Consider the following 27,436-nt stretch of genomic DNA (forward strand, 5'->3'; position numbering starts at 1 on the left):
TGTCTAACCCGGAGCCAGATCGATTCGATCCGATCGTTCGCAGATGGAGATGGATGTGAATGTAGAGAGTAGAGTAGAGTAGATCTGCCTATCCCATTCGAACCTATCCGTACCGAGCCAAGCCGATCCGATCCATTCCGATCCGATCCGATCCGAGACTCATCATTAGGGCCCTGTGTAAAATTACAACACGATAACACGTAATCATTAGCGTGGCTCCGGGACGGTGTGAGCAAACAATTTGAGGGGCCACAGAGCCACAGTCCCGAAGCCCACAACCCACAGCCCACAGCCGAAAGCCGAAAACCCAAAAGCCAAACTTCAATTTGCAGTTTCATTATCAAACGGCCCAAAGAACATAATTTGACTAAGGCCAAACATTTGGCAACAGCAAACGGCGAGAGGCCAATTTGCAGTTCTCGACGGACTGCCAGTGGTAGTCCGTCTATCGATCACGTTTTGAACTGAAAGGCACGACCGCGTCGACGAAACCATCGACTCTGAACAGTGGTTAACAAAACCTAAGAGCAATCCCTTAGTTTTTAAGCTAATTTAAATTTTATACCATTTATATTTCGTGTTTCAACTCAAAAGAATTGCAAAGATATGTATACAAGTCTTGAAAATTATTTTTATTTTACTATAGTCCATATTTATTTTTTTGTCAACATTTTTTAATGACTTTCATATGAATAATTGCGAACAAACATTTAAATTTAAACTTATAATCTTGGAATATAAATAAAATGTTAACTGCTCTGAGATATTTAACCATGTGGTTGTTAAAACACATTTAAATAATATAGCAACCTAGCATTAAAGTAAATGAACTAGAGAAAAATACTTTGCCCAAGCATTTTAGTATTTCTTTTATAACAATTCGACAAAAAAAAAGGGAATATAATGTTAAGGTACAACTAAAAATGTATGTTTTTGTGTAAGAATTTTTTCAGATATCTAAACTCGCAAGTGTTTAAATGGTTAGATATTAAACCCTCAACTAAGTACTAATATTTGTTACTTCTAACTTAATAATCTACCACGGTGCGATGCGTTTTGGGCGATAATACGGCGCTCTGCGGTTGCAGTTGCAAAGTTTGTCCACGACGCCATTGCCGAGTGGGTGGGTGCGGGTGGCGCGGGGGCTGGCTGACAATTTAGAACCTTTATGCAATTAATTGCAACAGTTTTGTGCCAGGAATGCGCCTTGGAGGCCCCACTTCCTCCACTCCCCGATCCGAGCTATTTGCAACTATTCTGAACCGTTGCTGCTGCCGTTCTAACCACTTTTGGGCCGTTAATTTAAAAATTGTGCTCACGTTCTGGCAATTTGCTGACCACCCACATGCAAATCCACCGCCGAACCGAACCACTATATATCTTCGATCCTTCTCGGGGGGTTTTATTCTACCAGAGCGCGATTCGCAGAAAATTAGCAACCCGACAGCGAGCAAGCGCAATGCAATTTGCAACGAGCATTTGATTTGATTCGATTCGATTCGAGTTGAGTTGAGTTGAGTCGAGTTGGCTGGTTTCCGAGTTTGCATTGGGTCTGCTGTTTGTCTAATTTGACACTTGGGGCTGTTGTGCAATTTGCCTTATAAGTAGAATGGGTAGAATATATGGCATGTGGGTGCGGGGCTTTGTTAGCTTTCCGTACTCAAAGATTGGCTCTGGCAATGGGTGCTAATGCTGGGTTTTGTCTCGAATTGGCCATCTTGTGTGTATGATTGAATCAACTTGTTGGCAGAATTATGAGTGGCTTGATCTTCGATTGTTTTGCGACTCGGCAGCCTAGTCTCGAGATTGTTGCCTGAATGCTTGTTAGCCAAAATGCCAACTGGATAATTATTTTTAATGAGCAACATTATATTAAAGGTAAGAGGTTGATACAAATAATAAAGTTATGCATTGCTCACTATAAGCTAAAAATAAGTGGACATTTTGGGCTTATATAATCGCTTTTAATTTGAATGATCATTTTCTTTCAAAAATAAAACTAATCGTAACTTATAATAAATTTACAAATGGTTTTAATATACATTATTTTTATTTGTATTAATACATTAAAATTCACTATACATATTGTTAGCATTTTATTAAAATAATACATTTAAATCTGTAATACATTTATTATGCATATTAATGGTTATAACTTTAAGGATTTTGCTTATTAAAATTGCTAAAAGGTTTTAGCTACAATTGTGATTTCTTTTTTCTTTGTTTTCAAATAAACAAGGAAAACAAGATCATGGAATGCAGAAATGCGTTGAGCTGCAAATTTTCTGACAAATTAGCAAAAGAACAAAGTGAATGCCAGTCCAGAAACCAGAAACGCCGGGCTTGTGGTCAGATTCAGATCCGAGAGTCCAGTCAAAGTCACAGTCGCCGTCAAAAAAGCGACAACAGCAACACGAGCAACCGAATCGGCCACATTTACGATTGCTGGTTAGGCTTCCTTGTATGGGCTGTCAAAGCTAGTCGAAGTAAAGAGTCCAGCTCTTGGAGGAGACCTGCACCGAGGGAAGATTCCTGGACGAGTTGGTCAGTCTGGGTCGGGCACTCCACTCCGAGTCAATATATATTCCAAAAGGAATTCCGCAAATAATTGCAGAGCGGCCAAAACTTATGGCGATTGTGTGGCCAGGCGGGCAGGCGAGGTTCACTCAGAAAAAATATACGTCCTATTTCTAGTATACCTGGAAATCTTTTACTCTTATAAAGTATATTTATTCTTTATCAGGATCAATAGCCGAATCAATCAAGCCCTGTCCGTATGACATTTCAATTAAATCTGTTAATGGCAAGTGAATAGCTTGGGGTTTTTATAAGCTTGTCTACTACATTTATTAAAGATTATTCATTTTGAAGGCTCATGTAAATATGTATTATTTTTAATTTGGCGGTGCTAAATTTAATGGGTTAAATTGTTTTTTCAACTCATCTTTTATATTCGAAATTTAAAAGCTCTAGGTAAACTTTGTTCAGGTTTCGTTCCAATAAAAATTCCAATAATTTTAGAAATAGGTTTTCCACCCATTTTTCTAGTGTAAGCTCGAATATGCAGCGGGGCGGCTCACGTCGCATACATCACGTGCAGCCAGCAGCCACAAACAAAAACAAAGCTTGAAAAAAAGCTGAAAAAAGGAAAACATTTCGAATGCAAATAAAAGTCGCGCCAATAAACTAGACTTCGCGACGGCGGCGCAGACTCAGACAATGGCAATGCAACTGGGACTGCGACTGCGACAGGGTTGAGGAGCCTTGAAGAGGGTTGTGGAGGAGGAGCTGGGACCTGGCCACCGACCCTGCAAATCCGCGACGTCATGATGTCTCGCTGGGATTTGGATTTCAGCCGGATCGCGCCCCACCTCCCTCGCAGTCTTTGCGATCGCAAAATTGCATACAAATCGGTTGTTTGGTAAATTTAACATAAGCGCGTCAGTAGCGCCTCTGGTTCGAGGCGAGCTTGGAATAATTTAAGGAGGCCAAGAGGAGGCACCGCACAGTGGTTCGACAAATCCTTGTTTTGTACCAAAATTTGGTTTTTTAATGTCTAAAAACATATTTAAGATAGTATATTAATTATTTGTTTTTTTTAGCATATATATGTACTAAGCAAAATTCATTTTATATAGAATTTTTTGTTATTTTTAGCTATACAAATTATTTTAGAAATATATAATGTGATAAACTTTATAAAATTTTCAGCGATTTTTATATACTGTATACTGCCTTTAAAATAAGCCTCTCATATATATTAAAAAGAAAAAATTACACCACAACCACATGTTTTACTACAGGCTCCTTAAATGAAGGTTTGATTCCTAAGATGAACCAATTTTTGATTCCTGAGTGTAATAACTTGTTATTATTTTAGTGTATTTTTGACCACTGTGGATGGGTCTTGGGCTTATCTTGTTAGGACTGGCTGACTGGCCGCTCCTGCCCTGTCTTGTAGGCATCATGTAAAACGCATTCGCCTGGCCCCCCTCGCCTACACCCATGTTCCTGCTCGAATATTCGACGCATCCACGTCGCCGCGCCTGTTGATCAGTGTCGTTGTCGTCTTGGATGTTGCTGTTGTTGTTGCTGATGTTGCTGCCGTGTTGTTGCTATTGCCGTTGCTGTTGCCGCCGTCCATTTGAGTCAGGCGTTTGGGCGCTGCAATTTGTTTGAGTTACGGCGCTTGTAAGCACACTTTAAGGATCCATTGTATTCCAATCAATAAGCCGGGCATGACAATGAGACAGAGACCCAGAGCTTCCAACTCCCAGCCACCGGCCCCCAGCTCCAATGAATGTTGCAAATGTGTGTCTTTGTCTCCGTTTCTTTCGGCGAGCGGAGCGCCGTTTGTCGCCGTCTTTCAGGTCCTTTGGGTGTTATGCGGGTACATCGAATTCGGATTTTTTTTTAAACGGAAAATTTTAAGTTCTCTGGTAAGAAATAAATATTATTTATATAAAATCCTTGTGATAGTATGATTATCACAAGTATAATAATCACAAAAAAATAATAAGTTATTAGCTAAAATACCTTATATTTTATTACATTTATATTAAGAACAACTATACAATGATGTCTAGTGTAACAAACTCAATTGTTTTATTCATGTTGTCATTCGAAATAAAGTTTTTCTTTTACAAATATTGCTATGCTATTGATTTTTCTGATTATCCCGGCGAACATAAGTTTTTATAACATTATAGTGTTATACCTTCCCATTTGCAATTCAAAGGCGTTGATTTGAAAGTCTCATGGACTTCCTTGATCGATTCAGTGATTAACTAGTTTTTTGCATTTCCCAGATACCCGAGCATTAGCAACACCTTTGTGGCAGCGCCAATTGCCACCTCAGCAATCACTCCGAGCCCGGTCAATTGACTTCCAATTAAATGTGTCAAACGACATAGACCGTTAGCACGCCAAGTCCGTAGTTGAGTCGACTAGCTCAACGGATCATGCAAAGGAATCGGTTGGTTCTCGGCATGAATTTCATTAGCATATCATCCGAGCGAGAAGAAAAAAAGAAGCTGCTGCAACAAAGACCACAATCAGAGCCAATTTTATGTGCAGCTACAAGAACTTTGCAAGCACACTTGAAAAAAACAATTTGGGTTTTGAATATTCAGATTGAACCACAAAAATATTAAAAATGCCTTTTCCGAGCTATTTATTAGAGATCTGTTTACAAATTAAAACTATTTTCAAGTCATATGGTAATACTTCATTTATCAATCTTAATGGTGTGTTGTGTGTTGTGAAAACATGATCTGGAAATTCAAACCACATATATATTTATTGTCTTAGCATATTAAAAAAATAAATTAGGAAATTGTTTATTTTTATAAAGGTTACTATAAATGTGAAATTTAGTTTGTCTTGAGGCATAATCTTCGTTCTTTAGAAGAGTTGCCTTTAGAATAATTTGTATTCTTTTTGTATGATACAATAATATATAGCACATTTAATTTGTTGAACATATATTTAGGATTTAATTAGTACAATGAGACCGGTTAAATTTATATAGTTTTTGACCAGTGCAGTCTAACAGTTGAAGGGATTAACGAGGATTAGAAGCCTTGGCAACAGTGTACAATTGGCCAGCTGACGAACTGACCGACTGGGTGACTGACTGCATGACTGAATGACAGACGGACGAATATCCGCGGAGGAGCTCAGCTCAGCTTCAGCTTCAGCTTCAACTGATGGCATTTACGATAAATTTACGCAAGTCATTTGACAACGCTGCAACTGCAGCATCATTATGCAGCCGACTGGCAGGCTCAAATATGCACAAATATGCAAAGCAGCTACTGATGATTGTCGAAAGTTGTTAGCAGAAGAGCAACAACAGCAAAAGCAACAGCAACAACAACAGCAAGAACGTCTGTAAAACAAACAAAATGTCGCACATTAAGCGGCTGAACATATCTCAAATGTCACGTATACGTCATGTCGGCCGCTCTGCTGACGAGGCAGCAGCAATTAATTAATCCTGCACTCGGCGGCCAACTTAGTTGGCCCGGCTAACTAGACAGCGACTAGCAGGTTGCCGAGCCCTGAGCTTCAACCCGAGTCCAGGCCCACATCTTCATTCAGATCCCGGCAGTTCGCCCCATTCATGACTCTCTTTGCTGGCATATTAAAACGTGTCTAGGAACAGGTGAAGATGTTCACATAAATTACCACCTCTTCATTAGTCGGGCGTACGGAGAGCTCAGCACCGTGGGTCGAACGTCAAAGGAAGTGACTTCTTATTTAAGGTACTTCTAAAAACATAAAATACAAAAAAATAATGTTTGAAATTGGTAACACGGTTAAATATATAAAATATGTATGGAGTTAAGTAACAACAATTATCTAAGATCAGACCAGATTAAATTTAATTTAATAAATAAATAAAAAAAAAATCAATTTACTGATAAAATCTTTATTAATTACAAAAACTAAAAAATATGCAATTGTCAAACAAAACTAGCTTATTAGTGAAATTGTAATTTCTTGCTATTTTTTTTTAATGTGCTCAAATGATCCTCAACCAGTGTGCGACTCTCTGAGCGGACTTAATGGAATTTAATTTCTTGTTAGCCGCAGCTAACTGCAACTGCATCGCGATAAGACCTGCGTGCCTGACCCCATAAGCCGAGATCCCGGAGTGGAGCCATCGAGGCATCGAGCCTGCTCGTTTCCTGTGACACAGTTCTGGCAATTAGTCATGGGAATCACGTATACGCCCTGCGTGTCTGGCAGCCATTTTATGGCAAAAGGCCTCAACGTCAACGCTGGGCTTTTGTAATTTTAATTACTTCCCCTTGATGGCTGGCTGAGTTATTGGCCAAGGATTGGGTGTGGGTGTGGGAGTTAGAGTTTAAGCCGCTGAAGGACCTGCTCCTCCGAAGTGACGGCTCGCCAGATTGTTTTACAACATAATTAAGCAGCACTGTTGTTGTTGGCGTCGGTGCGAATTATGAAGTGCAGTCAAGTGCATGTAGTGCGTTGTTATAGGGGCAGCCATAAAAAATAAAAAACGTCACTCACCAAAGCCCCTGTCATTGTGCTAACTTAACTCCTTCGCCAGGAGGTGAGAATCGAGAGGACCATGTTGGCTTCAAACCGCTTGCAACTTTATTTCCATGCCCGAGGCGAGCAGGGAGAAAACGACAACAACCAACAGCGACAACTGCAGCAAGTCAACAACAATTCGATACACATTTGCCACTTGCCATTCTGGCCAAAAGTCCCAGCCAGTTGGCCATTTGGCCACTTGGCGACTGCCTGGTGTGAAAGCGTGTTGCCTTCCTTCGATCCAGATTCCGATTCAATTCGGCATTCACGGCACTGCTAAAAATTAATTAAGCAAAGGGTTTTGTGGCTACTTACTACCTTCTCTCAAAAATATACAGAAAATATTCCGAAGCCATGATACAACTTTTGACTTACTTGAAATATTTTAATCTAAGCCACTGTTTTAAAAATTATTATTTCAAAATGTTATTTTGCATATAATATGTATAAGATTAAATTATTATCATTTAATTAGAACTTTAGCGTTAATTTTCGTTTTCTGATTAAGGACTAGTATTTGAAATATATTTATATATAAATGACAAAAATGCTTATGAATCCAGGGTTTGGAAATAACTTCAAAAGGTGTTCAAAAGTATGCATTACAAAATTTGCGTTATCACTCGAAATAAATCGGACGGACTTTTATATTTTATATTTTATTTAACACCTTTGTTGCTACAGTCAAGCCCCTAGTTATTTCCAAAGATATATGTTTCTCTTATAATAATAATATAGTAATACATATTTTTCTTTATATATTTAATCAAATTTAAAAAATTTATTTTAAAGGCGAATAAAATGGTTTACTCTTTTACTTTTCGCGGAGTGCAAGCAATTCGCATGCATCTGAAGATGGGTTCTGAGTTTCTGGCTGGACCCCGGTCTGTCTGGATTCTGTCCGTCTGCTAAAGCGTTCAGCATCGATTCGTTATGATTGCATGTTAAATGGCTCCCGCTGAGTTATTACGAGACAAAATCCTTATTTATCGCTTTCTGATTTATTTGTAAACGATTTTCATGCCCATCGCCCATGGACGTGGCTGTGGATGTGGATGTGGATGTGGTCGTGGCCCAAGATGAGAATGAGAATGAGGATGAGGATGGGCAGCAGGACCTGCAGTTGGACTTTGGCTGGCATCTTGATGGGCTGGCCAGGTTGTTTGCTCAGCAGAATCTCAGTTGGCTCTTGCCAATTTTTTACTGATTTCAACGCCTTGTTTTATGGCCAGCAAAGGGTTCTCCAAGCTCTTTTCCACCGCCCCTCGCACTTTTATTACTTTTTGTGTGCGTTTCTTATCTCTTTGGAAATTGTTGCTGCTTACTTAATTTTGACATATTTATTTTTATTATGTGCTGCATACTGGCGGTGGGAGTGGGTTTCTTCTTCCCCCTTAAGTTTCAGCAACCCACACTCGTGATTAAGTGGGATTGTGTGGGTCAAGTTGAGGTCAGTTTGGCTTGAAGGCAAGAAAAGTGTACTTTTTTTTATTTCTGTCGTAGTGGGAAATTTATTGCGAATTTCAACTCCTTTGGAACAGGTGCAGTTTGAGTAGTTGCTTAATATGGATTTCAAAAATTTACAAAATGTCTAGAAGTTATTTGTCAAGCAATTCTGTTTTACCTTCTTAAAAGTTGATCAGCTAAAATATTTATTCAAAGGGTTACAATGATATCGTAATTGTTCATTGTGAGCGATTTATATTTTATTTACTCAGCAAACAAGTTTTGTGTTTAAGACATTTTTTGTAGAATTCTACATAAAAAAGAATTCTATAATCTATTACAATTGAATAATAGCGAAATAAAAATAAAGATAACCAACCGAAATTGATTACATTAAAGCGTAAGTCTTAATTGGATTTTCAATTATGCTTAATAAATTTTTAAGATGCCATAAAAGTTTCTGATCTTTACCTTGGTATTCCATAAACCAGTGTCACTCAATTGACCAATTTCTTGACACTTTCAATTCGCTGGACACCAAAACACCAGTCCAATTTCGCAGTTATGCCCGGAGAATGCAGAGACTGAAAAATAACCAAAGACAGAGAAATGGTCGACGCCTTCTGTTAACAACCGAAACGAAAGAGCCGAACATGGCTTATTAAAACGCAAAACGGCTTTTTACGATGGCAATAAATTGGTGCCGGGTATGGAACTGATTCTGAACCCGAAGCGGTTTTTGGTGAGCGGATTCGGGAGGGACGGAAAGTCTGGATGTTGGGGTATTGCGGTATTGGGGACCGGAGATCGGAGTTCGGACAGCGGGGTTATGCAAAGCTAAAAAAGGAGCTGCAAGTTGGCATCCAGAGAGGCCAGCGTTTATGGCTTAAATTAATAAAATAAGCTTTGTCAGACAATTTACAACGCGTCTTCAGCGAGCAGATTACGAGCACGCGGACACGATCCAACTGCCTGCAAGAAAGCAAGAAGGCAAAAAAGCAAGAAGCATCATCAGCAGCAGCAGCGGACTAAGGAACAAACAACAACACTTGCAGCAGAGCAACAAAAATCAGCGGGGATACTAACAAGAAAGGCAGCCTAATTTTTGAAACCGATGTATCAGATTCCCTTCTGTACACATTGTTTTAAAGCTTTTAAGAACTGCATAAAATAATTAGATATATTTTTTGTAAAATAAAAAATCATTTTCAGTATTAAACTAGAAAATCAATGAACAGATAAACTGATTTTGCTGGTAAGTTCTTTTTTTAGTTTGAATATTATTATTATTTTGTCTCAAATGTAAATGCAAACTTTACTTTAATAAAATAATATAATATTTTAAAAGTCCCTTTGTTTTTATATAGTCAATTTTTTTGTGGATAATATAAATACTTTTTCTAAGGGTATTAAAACCAACAAGAGGAAAGCCAACGGCGACATTGAATGTTGCCTGACTGTCTGCCTGGACTTTGGCTATTTAGAGAGATCGGAGGACGCAGGATGCGGGAGGAGCTGGAGATGGCTGTGGAGGGGGTGGCTGGAGAGTTGCGGTGTTTGTTCGTTAATTAGTGAACATATTTCGTATAATCGGTGTCATATTAGTTATAAATTGGATAAAAGCGCAAAACGACAACTTAATTAATTTTAAATTCCAATTTATAAACAAGAAATGCAAAAGTGGTTGCCGTTGTTCGGTGTTGCCGTTGCCGTTGCCGTTGTTGATGTTGATGTTGATGATGGTGCGGCATTGATAACGATTATGGAAGTACCCAAAGCAGGACCCAGTCGTGTTTGCTAATCATGTCCGAGGCATAGAACTAAGCCGATCCCCCCGCGATTACCCATCCTTATTCGCTGCATTCCAGCCACAGCTTCATTTAAATTTCTCTCCTCTTGCTTGCCGTGTTGGCCCTTCCTTTTCAGCCAGTTCCGAGAATTCGCGGACCGGCTCGCTGGGCCCACAATATTCGATTAGGTCGCCGGGCGGCGGAGGCCGTGTCTGCCGTTGATATATTGCCAACGATCATCAGCGATCATCATTTTGTTTTGAGCAGATTGCATTTCATTCGCTGGGAAAGGAGGAGCCGACCTGGAGAGGATGCTGCGAAATTACCTTATAACTTAATTCATTAATAAATTTATGAATTGATCGTTGTAAATTGCTGTTCAAATTTATGTGGCTCAGTTCTCTGTCATTGAAGAGGTTTATTTAACCAAGTCTTGGCTTAGATGAACTTCCATTGCACGAAAAAAAAATATTAATTAATTACACCAGCCAAATCTAAATAAGGTGATTCTAATTTAATTAAAAAAGGAACTTGATTTAATAGATATATGTAACACAATATAGAAAGATATAAAACATTTTAATAAAATAAGAAGTTAGTTATTTTAAGATCATTAAGTAAACAATTTTGTATTCAATACATTTCAAGTAACACGTTTTGTTAAGGAAATTCTTAAAGAAAGTAAAACAAATTTTTTTATGTGCTGTAAAAAAATTTTTTTTTTCTGTGTGCGATATCTTCTTATAGACAATTTATCCCGACCAATTCAAATGCCAAATGTCTCTTCAAAGTCTCTTTAATTAATGTGGTATTTCGATTTAAAGACGATTTGCCTAATTTATTTCGATAAATTTCAATTATTAAGCCATCATTATCATGCTCTAGGCCCTACGCCTGTGGGCAGATCAAATAATGAATGCTCTCTGAATGAATCCGAACTGTTTTTATTAACCTCGTCCATGAATGAACACGAGTTTCACTTCCTCCTTGGGGTCTATGACTGAATCATCATTTAAAGGGGACAAAAAACCATATAACACTGTGTAAATACACTTTGCCAATCGGTGAGCGCTTTTAAAATATTTTCCAAACCGTTGGGGATATCAATCAATATTTGTGTTATTGTTTTTTGTGCAGAGAGAAAGATCATAAAAAGGGGAACAATAATACCGAGGATGGGGGAATGAGCAACAATGTCACCTTTGACAAGGGTTTGGATGAATGAAACGAGCTTTGTCGTCTCAGCCCGATCATTGATTAATGCGTTGATATTGGGGGATTATTATTCCAAAAATATATGTAAGTCTATGGAGCATACACTTCTGTATTTTTATTACGGCTGCTACTGACAAAATAAAATATGGTATATTTAAATATATAAATTACTTTAAAAGATTAAGAAAATTTAGACAGTTTTTTAATAGTAAAAAATATATATAATATAAATATTTGTTTTATTTATCTTGTTTAACAGAGAAATAAATAACGCAAGCAAACAATTATAAAAAGCTTGCCAAAAATATCATTGAATGTTTTTGCTTCTTATGGCTTGGCTCACCACAATCCCCCTGAACTCACAGTTTTTTTGATAAAGTGAAGACCCGAAGCGCTGACAGCTCGGGATTCTCAGCATCCAGCTTGCCGCATTAATTTTGCTAATCCTGCCCGAGACGATGATGTGGCTGACGATGATGATGGGAAGACAGGAGGACAGGAGGACAGGAGAACAGGAGGATAAAGACCGGGACAGGTCAGCAGCAACAGAATCAGTGGCCATGCCGACTGATTTTATATGGTTATAATTCTTGCTTTTGACAGCAACAAGCCTCGTTTGTCGTGCTGCAGAGTGTTGGAGCTGACCATTCCCATTCCCACTCCCATTCCCACATCACATTCCCAAGGAATGTCAAATTAACACACAATGCGCCAGCTAATACATTAAACAATATGGGGGAAAAAGGAGATATCGGCGAGCATCGAAGCTGCACTTTCCCAGAAGTTATAGACACACACTGAATTTTCGTTGCGGCCGAGTCGTAAATTATATCAATCTTGTAAGTAGCTGCCAACATTTAAGAACAATTCTGTTAATCACTTAATTTATGCAAGTGCTACAAATCGCAACCTTGTTGCGCAAGCGAGGGGCTTATCCATTTCGGGAAATGAACCGATCCGAGGGTTAATAAACGATCATTTAATAAGCGCTTTAATGCAAAATTTACGATCGTTTTATTTGCATAAATTACCAAAGTTGCCAACTGTATGCACATTAATTTCCCAACCAAATTGCCAATAAAATGTTATTTATGTTGCTAAGCGAAAAATTCAACAGGCAGTCCCACAAAATTCCCTCAACGCGCCCAAAAGATCGGCGCAAACGCATAGGGAGTATAAAGACGATGACTATATAGAGGCATATCCCGCATATATGGACAATCAGCTGGAGTCAAAGGTAGTTAAGTTTATGAGCTTTCGGTTGGCATTTTGTTCGCTTACCTTATTTTTATCTTCCGTATGAATTTCGCCCTAATAGAGTCATAAAATACGGCATTCGACGGACGGGAATTGATGTGATTCTCTTAGGTAACACACGAACTGGTTCCAATCAAACCCACTCACGATCTGTATTGCTTTAATATACCCTATTTCTTGAGGGGTTTAGTTTAAAAAAAATCTATATATATATCTATAAGCAGAACGTTTTTCGTTTTGGACTAAAGTTACACGGAACGATATTTTAATAACAACTCGAAAAATGTTAGTGGTTTCAAAGCGAGACTATACCAAAAGGATCTTTGTCTTTACAGTGAGCTAAGCTTCAGAATATCTTATATACAAGTTTAGAGGAAAATCCCAGCCTATATATATTTTAATATTTTTGAAAATTATAGTGCTGACTTATTATATTCTACTTCTAGATTCTGCTCTTGCACTTAATTCATAGATCTAAAGCTGCTGGACTTTTCGATTATTTACCTAACTCGACGGGAAACCATTTGGGAACTACTTGTTTGAATACCTCCATTTTTTCAAGTTTATCGAGCTCAATTTCAAATCTTACCTCAGAAGACCTGCGTTTTCTGGAAGTTTTTAACCCCAACTTGTATAAGGCTCTAAAAATTATGCAAATAGCTTTACAATTACTGAGTGGTTAGAATGTGTTTACTATTTTGTACATTTTAAATAATAAATCAATGTGAGCACACGCAACTAGTGTAAGTCATCAGTGGTTCTCCCGCGGGATTCCGGTATCCAAGTGACCATCATTTCGGTCATATCAAAGACCTCCAACGCCTTGCAGAAGTCCTCAAATAGTATTTGATTCGAGTCAGATTTATCCATTTCCTTCATCATAGTTTCCACTATGCGCATTATCTGCACATGATCCAACAGATTTGAGAAAAGTTTGTGCACAACTATAACCAGATCATACTTTGTGATACGACCATCTTTGTTATGATCGTACATGTTGAAAAGTACTGCAGATAAATGAAGTCAATATGCAAATATGATATTTTGTATGCATTAAAAGTAAGAAGCGATTAAATTCTATTTATTTTAATATTAATTATTTTTCAATTACTTAATAGTACTAATGTAAATATACAATGTCTTACTTTTTAACTTCCTGTCCTTAGCTATATTTTTCAGCGTTCTGGAAGTTTTTAGCGAATGGGCCTGAAAGGTGCTCAGAAATAGGGCGAAATCCAGAAAGCTAATCGACACCTTATCACCAAACATTGAGTTCAAGATGGTGGGCAGCAGTGGATTTAGTTGCAGCAGCCCAGAATAAAAATTGTATTTGTACAGTTGACCCGGATGATCTTTGCCTCCTCCGGAAAATTGACAGAACCGAATGTATAGATACTTTATCTGACTTCGACTCACTGGAAATCGATAATATATAACAGGATTTTGAGAACATGATCAGAGGTCGCCACTCACGTGTTGTTTGTTTCTTAAGGGTGTCCATAACGTCCTGCGGCACTGAAGGAAAGGAGGTGGCCTTCCTCAAGCACAAACATCCCATTCCGTACTGCCTCTCAATTAAACCAGGTTTCCTAATAATCTCAGTACTTGACAATTTCCTCTGACAGCATTTACTAAGAAAGACACTTGCTACTTAATTTCCCATTTCCCAGTTTTCTCGTTTTTGATAAACGCCGTTCGAGATCAGTTAAGATAAGGTCTAGACCTCATTTTATGTGCTCGTTGTCTTTTACGATTGCGTACACCCATAAAAGGTTAGATCTCCAAAGACAAGAAGCTGCGCAAGAAGTCGAGCACTCATAAAGCATATTACTTCATTAAAAACAGAAATTAAACTGAACTAAGAGTTTAATTCTGATTCTACAACTCTGTTTTTGTTGTGGCCGCTTTAAATAAGGAACGTTTTTAGTTTTTTTCTATTCCATGAAGGTTGAACAGGCTCTTAAAGAAAAGGGTGTAAATTGTTTATGAAATGTCCGACCTTACCTATGACGGCTTGAAAAATCACGGGTATCTGATAAAGTGGAGGGTCTTGATCTATTTAAACATAACAAAAAAAAAAGTAATTATATTAACTTTACTTGTAATTATAATTAATTGAATGAATTGATTATTGGGTTTTAATGTATAAGGTTTAGAATTTAATAGAATACAATAGTTGATTTTGTTTATTTCATTTAATATTGTATGAAAGCATCCATGTTTTAGGGCATTAAAGTTTCTAAGCGATCCACTAGGCCCATTTTGTTAAAGGAGTCTTAAAGCAAATTATGCTGGGCAGAGTGAAAAATCGTAACATTTTTTGGCGGCATTAGAACATCAAACGCTGTGTGGTCCGCGTGCCGAGGGTCACGTCTCAGATGGTCGCATATCTGGCGACCAATTTGCGGCAGAAATGTGTGCCACATGACAAGCAATTAAGCTCGGACTGCGACAAAGTACGTGTCCAAGTTGGAGGTTTAGTGAACCCGGTCGCGAAAGCGATAAATTTATGACAAATTTTCAAAAGAAATGCTCTGGTCAGACTGCGTGTGGTTCAGATATCGCGACCGTGGTGGTGTTGCTGGTATTGCTGGTGTTTCGTGGTGGTTCTTCTCCACCGAACATTTCGACGTGGCAGCACTTAACACCACGCATCACTTTAATTATTTATTTGGCCATAAAACAGTCGAAGTTGAGGGAGGGGCCGGTTCGGGGGCGAACTGGCCAACTTTCGGCACAGTTTTCGTTAGCTGGCGGTTCGAAATCGTTAAATTTAACAAATTGCCAGCGATTTTTATCGCGCTCCAAGCCCACAGCCGACCAACCCAACCCGACCAGACTCTTTCCTGTCCTGTTCGGCCCTGCCCATAGATTGTTTTCCTTATACTCACTCGTGCTTTTCTGAACTGGCAAATTTATTTATGACCAACGGACGAGAGATACAGTATTTTTAGTTTCAGTTTTCGGTTTCGGCCATAACGCATAATTGGCCAACGAGTTATGAGTGAGGGAGATGAGTCAGGTACTCGAAACTTTTCCCTAATTAAGCTGAATGGAACTCGTCCAAAGGTACAGGGTCGTAAAATGTTTGATGGCACTCATATCACTTCCTTAATCGCATAAAAACAATTTCTATCTTGTTCTCGAAAAACGGTACCTAACATCCCGATAGATTAGATTTTAACTATTCCCAACACAACGTCATCTGTGGCGGGCTCGAGTTCGTTGCCTAAGTCTTTTTTCCGGCCGAGTTCGTTGCCTAAGTCTTTCGTTTTGGTCGAATTACGTTTTACGTACTTATTCATTTAACTAATCTCAAGCAAACTAATTAAAGAAAAATTGAATTAAATAGCATAAAACAACTTAATTATTATTGCACAAATATATATTTGGAGCTCGAAAATAGTCGACTAATTGGCCGGCAAACAACAATTCACACCGGAGGCCAGTCGAGCAGCAACAAGAACAACGGCCACTGCAAACATGTTAACTGAAAATAACCTGTAATTATAATAATTATCTGTAAATTATATGGCGCACTTACAATTGCACACGGATTCATGCGCTTGTCATAAAAATCCGAAATGGAGTTTTGAGTTAACTTTGCCTTTTAATCTTGCTCGAATTTCATTTGAGCAGCCGCAGTTGGCAGCTAGCGGTTGCAATAGTTTACGGCTGTAAGCTACTGCTGGACTCTCAAGCTGGTCGCACGGCAAGAAAATTGGTAAGAAACTAAAAACTAAACTAAAGATCATTAATAAAACAATTTTTTTATTTAACGCAAAAATTAATTTATTTAACTCTATGGATTCATTTAATATTTAACTTTATTCGATTTATGGTATTAACATTTATATATAATTATTGAACTAATCATATACAAATATTTTTATAAATAAATTAGATAATGATATTGTATTATTTAGTTTTTAATATTTTCATTAATTTTAAATAATAATTGTATATGTTTTGTAAAATGTATTTAAAAGACTTACATTTAAGTGACTATAATGACAAAAGTCATTGTTTAAATATTTTTTTCTGTGCATTTTAGTCAACAGTATTCGTGGCTATTGCAGTTTTATACCGGCAAACTTCAGAAACGTGATCATAGCCTCCATTTAGACAAAAATTAAATCAAATTTCATTGGCATGTGTGAAACTGTCCCGTACTCGCATAATTTGTGGCTGTTGTGCCTTTGGTTTTTATTTTTGCTCCATCCGGTTAAGTATTTCTTGTTGTTGCTGCAGTGTAATCAGTTGGTGTGTACTGGCGCGACCGCTCGATTCTTCGTAATTGAAACGAGTTTGCCACAAGTGAACATGTTTGTTTTTTATTTTTTTGGGGTAATTCAGCATACAACACTGTCAGATGTTTCGCAGTTGAGTGTCGGTTATAAAGTAATTAGCCTCAATTTAATGTTTATACTTTGTTGATTATGATTATGTTAATTATACGACTTTATGTGACGGTGAAAACAGGGAAACATTCCGGTTGCCCTGTCATCATCATCATTATGATCATTACGATTGTCGCGGCTGACATTGATGAACTCGAAAGTGTGACAAGCTGGCGAATTGCTTAATGTCTGGGTAATATGGAAACTTTTCAGTTAAAAGAGCATAAAGCTCCCGGTGGGTGCTAGCTTCCTGCAAGTTTGTTGTCTGAGTCTTTCGTTCGGGCTAATGGTGTTCTATTAAAAACCACTTTTATTAATTAAGCAAAACATCTTAATTCCCATGTAAAGCGCTGCATCAGCATCACATCATGGGCAGCTGCTCAGCTTAATTGCGCCGAAGCATCTGCATCTGGGATCCCGATTCCGAGCCCATTCCCGATCCCGATCCCCACGGACACCTGAACACTTTGAAACGAAAACACGATAAATGGGTTTAATAATGGCGGCAATTAAATGGATACACGTTGCTACACTCTACACATATTGGAGACGGACCCCATCGGGCAGCATCTCAATTACTGCTGCTCTGCATGGCGCTTCACGGTTGAGAAATTCGACGCCACTTTCAAAAACGCATCACTCAAATGCTCATCTGCTTCTCATCCAACTGGCTGCATTCTGCGGCTCTTTTAACCGAGGCGTTGATTCTCCTCTTTTTGGTCTTCGAGACGGCCGGCCAACTCATCAGCAATTTATTAAAACTCATCAATACTCATCAAAGGCAAAAACAAAGCAAACAAGAGGGACTTCAAACAGCGATTCGATTCCTCAAAAAGAAAAAACCCCGAATAATAAAAAATGAAAAAACGGAGACAGAATGCCTGCGGTTAATTTGGCGCAGCTACAGAAATTGAAATATATTTGTTTAACTTTTGATAATCTAGGGTTTCGGGTAGGAGGAGCCAGTGAGTAAGGGCATCGATTTTGGCTTCAATCTCTTTTTATTTATTTGTGATATTTTAATAATTTACTGAAGAGCTTAATTTTTTTGGTTATTAACTTATGCATACAAAAAATAAACAAAATAAATATTGATTTTTTAAAAACTACAAAAAAGAAATTCAGCTAAGATTGGGGTTTTAATTAAAAAATTAGATATAAAACAAATTTTTTAAATGAGCTATGCAAGTAATGGATTTTTAAATGAATAACGTAAGATTTTAAATAAAAGTTTTTATTTGTATTATTGTCTTTCTTAGGAGTTTCTGTATTTATTCGTATATATCCACTATCCAGGCAGCTTGCCTTCTACTCTTTCCATCTCATCTCAGCTTGAGCTGGCAGCTTTTTCACCTTCTGCGCCCGTGATTTGTCTGCATTTTCAGCTCATTTATTTGTAGACACTGGTATTTGTGCTTGCCGGCCTGCCCCTTAGCCCGCCGATCCATTGTCAGCTTGGAAATGTGTATAAACAAAATGTTTTGCATATGTCAGAGGCACTCGAGCCGCTCGTAGCCATCAATCCCGAGGGCATCAATTTGGGAAATGCATCAAAGTTGGCAGCTCGAACAGCTTGATTAGTTGTACAACCGCAGCATCCCGACATCCCAAGTGCATGTCGGCTCATTAGGGCTCTCCACTGATGAGCAACTCGAGATCAGGAATTGGGGATCGGGAATCGAGGGGTGGAGGAACGGAGGAGCTGTGAAATCGGTTATCGAATCCGCGTCTCATGTCTGGTGTCTACAACAAAATTAGGTTTTAATAATTGGCTCACATTTATTTGCTGCCTTAATTTGATTGTGCCGTCCAATGATTTTATGCAGTCGAATCATCAATTAATCATTGCTCATTGATCGTTCTTGTGGTTGTTGGGGGCGTGTTAGCCCTAATGAAGCTGGCTAATTCGGAGAGCGATGATGAAAGATGATCTGGCTTGTTTGAGAACCACACGAAAAGGAAGGAGGATTCAAAAACTGATTGAATAAATAGGTATTTGTTTGTTAAAAATAAATAGAAATTCGTATGTATTTTGTAATTAAATTATGCAATTCAATTTATTTTATTAGAAAATTGACCTAAGAATTATGCAAATTCGGATGAATACAACATAAAACTTTTCTGAATAGATTCAAAATAAAATTAAATTCCCAATACATGTACAGTGTCACTTTTGTACAAAAAATTATCAGAAAACAATAGTGCAGGGAAAAAAAATATTTTTAAACAATTAAAATTTTAAAAAAACATGCGAATAACTTGTGGAATTTTTCAGTTAGTCCAAAATTACGTGGTGTCAAATCGCGAGCCTTTCCAATTCGATTAAAATGCGTTTGCCCAGCACGCGCATGAACAAAAGAAATGCGAGGAGAGTCAAAGTATAAAACTTCATTAACAAGTTGGCAAGACTTTGGCAGACCTTTTGTCGCCAGCCAGAGGCACGAAATTGAAATTGAAAATGTGCCCGGGGTCTCGGATTCTCGAACTCCAGCCGGGTCGCAATCTTTGTCGCCGGATCAGCGGCAAAAGTGTTTGGATATTTGTTTAATGAAAAGCGAAACGAGATCCCCGAGCGTCGGAACCTGAGTCCTCGAACCTGGAACCCTTTGGGATGACCGAAGGCAGCCTATCGTGCGGCAAATATCAAGTCATTGGCTTTAGTCACACTTAACCCATGGCCAGCCAACAAGCTGAAGTCCCTTATCCGGCATTTGCTGGGCAATTAATTAAGTTGAGCATTTTTAAATGTGTGTGCTGGCTGACTTTTTGGCCTGTTACCATTTTAATGCCCGACAACAGAAATCAGAGGAAGAGTCCGAACAAGTTCTTTAACATGTCTAATTAGTTGTTGTGTTGGTCGCCCGTTGTTGTTGGTTGTGCTGCTGCGTGCGATAAAAAAAATGCATGGCACTCATTTAGTGTTTTCTTAAGCTGAGACATAAATTTGCAAGCAGTTAAAAGGCTTTTGCCTGATGGCAACGGCGAGTCCAGAATTGTTAAAATCGGCGGCCGCAGATAAACTCATTTGCAAAATGCTGGCCCAGACATGTGCAGTTCGTGTCGAGTGTGAACCGAATCTGGAGATTTGGTCTTAAAGCTGGCCTTGAGTTGGAAAACAAAATACCTTTAAGTGAACTACTTCTCGCTAGGGGCTTGCGAATATATGATCCGAAAGCTGACACTTAAACAGTCAAAACAATTTTGATTTTAACCGTAGTTAATTACTAAGAAAATTTGAATGCTCATCAATATGGCCAATGTATTATAACATGGTTTACTAAATATTCAACGTAATTAAGATTATTATACTAATCCTTAAAAAAATGTATTTCCTAGATGGTTATGGCTCTGAATAACTTAGATATTTTGCTAATTTGAGGTCAAATTAAATTGAATTATTCAATTTATGCAAATGATCGTTCTAGATGAATACATTTCCAATCAGGTTCCTAGCCCTATAATCACATTATACAAAATGAAGCTTATTTGGAGCAAATATTGATGCCTTTGCCTTCCATGGAGCAGCTGCTGCCTTTAGGCAGGCAAATAAATCCATTTGATTAGCTCTCGACTAGTAGTTTGAGTCCGTCTGTGTCAGTGCTTGTGCTAATTCGAATTTAATTGTTGGCCACTCCGAAGTCCCGGCTCCCAAAGTCATTGGCGGGCATTAACACATGCTGGCCACGGCGCCCAGGTCCCGCAGCAATGTGTTTGGGTTAAAAATGGTATGCCAGCAGTGGCCACGACTTGGCTGCTACCCCGCAATGCCCCCTCGCTTCTAGCCAACTGACTCCTTTCTGGAACTTCGTGTCTCGTCTTTTGGCTCTATGTCATTTTAATGGCCGGCGCTGCTGTTGCTCTTGCTTTTGCTGTTGTTGCTGCTGTTGTTGCTGCTGCAAATGACCAATGGCGTTTTCAACTGGTTGTTGCTGCAGCTGTACACACACCCCCTCCCAAACCCCTCCCCTTCAACCTTCACCGGCGATCGCCACCCCACACCAAACGGAACTGCGTGCGAAACTGCAGCAGCGATGCGAATCGCCGGCACTGAACAAAACATTGTATACCTTACAAAAATTCGAACTACAAAAATATTGTTTAAGGTAGCAATGGAATTTTCTTCTTAAAAAACTTGAAAACATTTATAAAAACTTGGCTTTAAAACTGTATTTCATTTTCGTGGAGACATACATCTTAATATTACAATCACTGAGTAAAGTAAAATAACCAATTTTATAAATACATATTTTAAAATAACAAAGGCTTCGATAGGTACAGCATTTATAAAGCTATATTTGCTAATGCTAAGTTTAAATTCTTTTAAAATTAATGCAATTTTAAACCTTTTATAGTAACGTTTTAATGAAGTTTCAGTTATTTTCTTCCGTGTGGCTGGCAGCTTGAGTTGTGGCAGCCGAGCCGTCTCAGCTCTTGCCTCCCGGTAGCAGGCAATGCTGACAGGCCGCCGGCTGACGTGCCAACCACTGTCCACTGACCATCGACTATGCACTTCCATTGGCCATCGTCCGTCGTAGTGCCACTTGCTCGATCCCGATCCCGCACTCCTCGCCAGCTTTTGGGCCGCCATTCGGGCCAGACTTCTGACTACGAGGCCAACATGGCAGGCAGCTCGTTTTCGGGGTAATTAATCATGCTGCATAAATTAATGTAACCAGAAGTTAATTAACTTAAGTTTATTTGCACGGCTTTTGCTTAGAGGCTCACTCATCATTTGCACAGTCAAGCAATTTCGCACAGCGCTATATTTTTTGTGGAGGTTGCGATTAGTACTTTGAAGCTATTAAAAATAATGTTCATAATTTTAAATTTTAAAGTGCTCAGGGTATAATAAAACTATAAGTATAAGAAGTACTTTGTTTAAGAACACTGATCAATGCAAAATATGGTTAGCTTAATGGATAAATTTCAACATACAAAACTGGTTACAATAAATTTACAAGAACATTCATCTGCAAAAATATTTTTTTAGTGTTTTTTTAAGTTATGTCTTAAAAATATTTTCTAAGGTTTTTTGAATGAGTTGGTTATGACAACCTTTTTAATTTAACTTATAACTTCTTAACAATATTTATTTAATTAAATATTTTTGTTAAAGAAATAACTTTTAACACTGTGTTTTTAATAAACAGTGGCAATACTTAGTTTTTTTAAGTGTTATTATTTGTACTTCTCAAATTAAGGTATTGCAGGTGTTTTGTGACCCCTTCTAATCCCCACTTCGTTGGCAATTTGCCAGATTTCCCCTAAAGATCGGCTGCACAGAAATGTGTTAATTAACTGGCTCAATGTGGCAGCTGTTGTTGTTTTGATTTGGGCTCAACGAACAACATTCACAGTGCCACATCGATACAATGGTCGGGGGACAGGTGTCAGCGATCCTAGACTTCGGAACCCCTTCGCTCCTGTAATTCCCCCGAAATCCCCCTCCAACTATGGGAATTGCATTGCGAACCCATAATTTAGCCAATTGTCAGCGGTGAAACTTGGCTAACTTCGGTTGCTGGGCCGCACCCATTAATTATTTTAAAGTAGTTAGCCGACGCGATGTTGCCTTTTCAGGCAGCAGATTTATCGGCTGTGCCACAAAAACTTTTAGCATACAACAAACAGCGATTCGTAGCCCCCTTCAAAAAGGTTTTAATAGCAAATGTCGGCAATTTGTCGGCGGCGACAAAGCAAAATGGCTTTTAAATTGAGCTTCACTCATGTTCGGGGCGTGTCGAGCGCCCACATGCACTTATTGATTTTGTTGCAAGGGGCGGGCTTAGATTGGGTCAAAGGTTAATTAGTTAATTGGCTAGTCAGGTGAACTTTAGAAGAAACCTTACTGGAGAAAACGAAGAAAGATAAGTGGGTGGAGTAAGGGGTGGGAAGAATCGCTTTACAAATAATTTCTAAGCTAATATCTGAGAAGTATAAAAGCGAGCAAAGTAAAGTATTCTTAAAAAAAATTTGAAAGGTTTTATAAATGTGCAACCATTTCTTTGGTGAACCATTTTTAGATGGTTTTTTACTTCACTAGAAGTCTTGTTGTTCAAGCTCTGAGTCATACATCATCAACTCAGCAGAACTCATCATCATTATGCCCCAGGCGATTTTATATTTCTCCCTTAATTTGCTTTAAATTCAAAAACTGAAACTTGCTCCGATTGCCACACCCTCCAAAAAGAAGGGACACGAAATGAAAATACGCGAGATTCATGTCTAGCACACTCTCTGAACTCCCTTTTTAAAAAATTAGGGGCCTCCCAGAAAGCAGAGCAAAGACATTCAACGTATTCCGGCGCCGAATTCGGTTACCAAAAGCGTCTCTTTATACAAATTACTTGCCATTTATCTTGGGCCATTAATTTATAAATATAACTAAGGCAGATTCTATAAAAAAAAACCACCGAACGAAACGAAAATCCGAAGATACAAAGCTTGCGTGCACGTTGTGGGCGTGGCCGCGGAGTACGCCAAATGGGCGCTCATTAATTTCCACAAAATGAGAGAATTTTCAAATATACTCGGAATGCATCAAATTGAATTTGTTGCCGCTTTTTCGTGCCTAATTAATGTTAATTTTCATCAGGGCAGCCACATAAATTTTCCACACTGAGAAATCCACAATTATACGAAATTAACAAATCATTTGTGTGGCAATCTGTCAAAGATTTTCCACGTCTATAATTTATACTTCCTATATTTGCAGGAAAACTTTAACAATGAAAAGGCTTTACAGTACTCGTTAAAAATTTCGTGCAATTTCTACTTTTGCTTAATTGCCAATTTATTAAAGTGTTTAATTTACAGAGTCAATTAAAAGTTCTTTTCAAAAAAGATGTGGTGAATGTTTGATACTCTTTCTTACATTTTTGTAGATCGATAAACAAATAAACTTGCTTGTGTAAATCTTTACCTTTTTTAAACTTAAAAATGTATTTACTTTTCTAAAGGCCTGCAAATAATAATGAAACTTTTATTAGTTTTCGTTTATGTTTAAAAATAAATTAGAGAATTTAGGTTTTAGACTATAATTAATTTGGCTTCGGGGCATCAATTATTTATTAATGTTTATTCAAAATTATTTGTTGACTTTGTAGTCGACTTGATCATTAAATTGCAATTACGTAATGGCAAAACTGGCAGTTCGGGGCGTCATCAGCGTGCTGGTGTGCATTTCCAATTAAAAAAGCATTAAAAAACGTTGTATATAGCCTCTAAAGGAATTGCAATTGGAATCGAAATGGACAGCACCCATGCTCACCTGCCAAAGGAGATTCCTATTACCATTCGGCAGATGGAGATCCTCCGACCGTGCCTCAGTTCCAGTCGAATAGGGTGTTATTTATGGCGGCGAGAAAATTAACTTTTCCTGCCGGCTGACATGGAAACCAATTTGCCAATTGACGCCTAAACCTCTGGCGGGCATTTTTGGTTTGGTCTTGGCCCAGTCTTCGGGTTTCTGGCCCAGTCTTTCAATTAAATTTACGTCCGAGCAGAAGGCGCCAGCCGAGACTGACTGAGCAATCGCTGATTTACGACCTGGAAACGAAGGCGAATAGAAAACACTTTGCAATTATTAAACGTACTATTTTTATGGCTGTTCCAGGTATTGCAGTTGTTGCTGGTTCGTTTTTTTTTCGTATCGACCGCCCACGATGTGCGCCAAATGAGGTTTAAACTGCAATTCCGTTTACATTTGGCAAACTTTTCCCATACAAATTGCCGCTAAATAGCTGAAACCTGACACAACAATAACAACCCGGACGCCTACGCCGTTGCCAGCACGTTCGTTTTGGGTTAACCCTTTGGCAGCCCATGGGAGACTCAGGACCCCTTCGTTTTTTTTATTTTTATGGGGTTAAGTATTTTCTAAAAAAGTAGATTTCTTTTGATGCATTTGTATATGCTATATATGTTAATCTCTATAACTTAATATCGGGTTTTCACTAGTTACAAATACCATTACTTATTATTACTGGTTAAGCTTATGATTTCTATTTAATTAATTGAATAATGCATCCTAATTTAATATGAAGTCAAGCCATTACAATTTATTTTTTATGTATACCTCATTCTTGACATTCTTTTCAATTTAACTGAAAGAAATTGTTCGCAAAAACTTTTTTATTAAGTCAAATTAAACAAATGAATAAAATCAAATGGAACTTGTCAATTAATATGCATTGGAAATTAACAAAATTTAAAAATTTAAATTTAAAAATCTTTAAATGCATCTTTCGTTCTTAAGGATAACTTTAAACGTCTCAACATTTTTGGTAAAAGCCTCAAAGGGTTAAAGTTGGCGCTGTGCTATTGGTATTGCAATTGCTGCCGTGTTGCTGCTGTTGCAGTTGCTGCTGCACTGCAGCAAGTGTCAGGCCCTTCAATCGTTGACGCCCCTCACTCCTTTCACCTGTCAAATTTGCAGTGCCTGGGGAACTAATGACGCCCTTAATATGCTCCAAGTGCCTTGGCTGAAAGCCATTTCCCTTTCGCTTTGTTTTCAAAGTCATCGCCATCGTCTTTGTCTTCGTCATCGCGGCTGGCAGACACGCCAAAATCAAACGAAAGGGTTTGCCAACGGAAAACCCAAGAAAGTCGATTTTTCAATGCACTTGTTGGTATTCAAATAAAGGCGAAATATATAAACGACTTAATCAGGTTTAAAATAAAAAAAACATTTTGCAGGAATCTTTTTGCAAACGACTGACTGATTTAAGTTTAAATTAACATTAAGATGCTTCATAAATGCAAGTATTTAAAGAGCTATTAAAACGGCATTTATAGGTACTTCAAAATGCTTAATAAATGTGATAATAAAACTAAAGCCATTATGGACATATTTAATATAAAATACTTTAGATTTAATTTATATTGTTAGACCTAACCAGACAATTGACATCAGCTAATGAAAAAAAACTAAATAAGATACAATCTTTCTGCTTAAGTACTTAGATATTTTTTAATTTGTAATTACTTTTCAAAAATTCTTCTATCTTTTAAAATTTAAAATAATATTCTGAATATTCACTTACCTTTTACACTGTTGACCAACATGACCAACAACATGTGGATGAATTTCAACTCAAGCTGCCACCTAACGAAGTCACATATTTGCCAAAATGTTTAGCTATCAGAGGGGCAAACAAAATGAAGTGCCTGGTGGCGGTGACCCCTTCTCAAGAGGCCACCCTCAAATGCACTGAAGTAACCACCCGAATCCCGAGCAGCTGAGACACCTGCACTTCGCCGTAGACAACTTCATTTTGTGGGTCGAACCGAAATACTCATAAATTCGCGTCCCACAGAGGAAACGCAGACCAAACCGATATATATAATTGCATATGTGGGCATGGGCCCATTCCAAGCGCAATTAAGTAATTCTCACATCGTTTATGCAAAATACGAGAATTTTCCAGGCATTCTACCCCAGTGTAGAGTGTTGGATCCTGGGGTTCTCTGCTGTTCTGCTGATTGCTCGCGTGCAACCTCAACACCCTTTGCTTGTAGTCAAGTGGCCCATAAATTGTTGGCCAAGTTTTCACGGTGCCCGCCCACTTTTCGTTGCGCTGCTTTGACAACGGCAATTACCTTGAACTTTTCGCAGGATCGCCAGAGCCTAACCTGCCATATCAAAATAAGCGGTGAATTTATTTATATTTTTATATTTTTTTCGGCTTGCCATCGCCAGCGGGCTCATATATTTTGGGCCACTTTGTGATCTCCTCCCGTTTTGTCAGTTTAATTTCTGGTTTAGTTCGCTTTTCGCTTTAAATGAACCCAAATTGCCGGCCCATTAGCTTCGGGCTGCTCCATATGCATATATCTAATCCCATAGCATTTTTTGTATACTAAATCTACTTTATTGGCAATCGTTTGCATTTTGAATATCAATTTTTGCCATCAATTTCGGGCTTTACTTACTGACATTTATTTTTTGGCCGCCTTATGAGACCGTAGCTCGTAATTGTTGATTGCACTTTTTACTGTCAATGTTCAGCACAAAACTGAGGGACTGAGGGTTTCCATCAACAACTCAATAAAGGAAAAGCCTTGTTAGTAATATGTTTTTTTTTTTGACCCTTTGATTGGTTTTATTTTGGCAGCTGATCGATAGTTCCTGTGCATTTGCAATGAGTTTATCATGCGATGGCAATAAGCTTGTCAATAAATGGCCATCATATGTGGACTTCCATGCCCCTTTAAATGCTATTATTGTTTGATTAATGATTCAGAAGGTTTTGTGGCAAC

The 27,436-nt window shown here is 38.2% G+C and overlaps 1 protein-coding gene across 1 annotated transcript; it reads right to left on the reverse strand.

Moving 5' to 3' along the window:
* Positions 1-13,476: 13,476 nt before the first annotated feature.
* On the reverse strand, positions 13,477-14,386 carry LOC128263764 (uncharacterized). The gene is made up of 3 exons (XM_052998940.1): positions 14,250-14,386; positions 13,922-14,191; positions 13,477-13,783 (listed from the first exon to the last, which is right to left on the reverse strand). Exons 1-3 carry the CDS (start codon positions 14,332-14,334, stop codon positions 13,515-13,517), a joined length of 624 nt encoding a protein of 207 aa, XP_052854900.1. The 5' UTR covers positions 14,335-14,386; the 3' UTR covers positions 13,477-13,514.
* Positions 14,387-27,436: the final 13,050 nt, after the last annotated feature.

The sequence above is a fragment of the Drosophila gunungcola genome, chromosome 3R, assembly GCF_025200985.1.
Source record: "Drosophila gunungcola strain Sukarami chromosome 3R, Dgunungcola_SK_2, whole genome shotgun sequence".
Lineage (NCBI taxonomy): Eukaryota > Metazoa > Arthropoda > Insecta > Diptera > Drosophilidae > Drosophila > Drosophila gunungcola.

Bases quoted from the DNA above. Each gene is read 5' to 3' on its own strand.
- LOC128263764 (XM_052998940.1), bottom strand. From the start codon at position 14,334: ATGGGATGTTTGTGCTTGAGGAAGGCCACCTCCTTTCCTTCAGTGCCG. The intron at 14,192-14,249 runs GTGAGTGGCGAC...ATCGATTTCCAG, and splicing joins CCTTAAGAAACAAACAACAC to TGAGTCGAAGTCAGATAAAG. The intron at 13,784-13,921 runs GTAAGACATTGT...ATTTATCTGCAG, and splicing joins TAAGGACAGGAAGTTAAAAA to TACTTTTCAACATGTACGAT.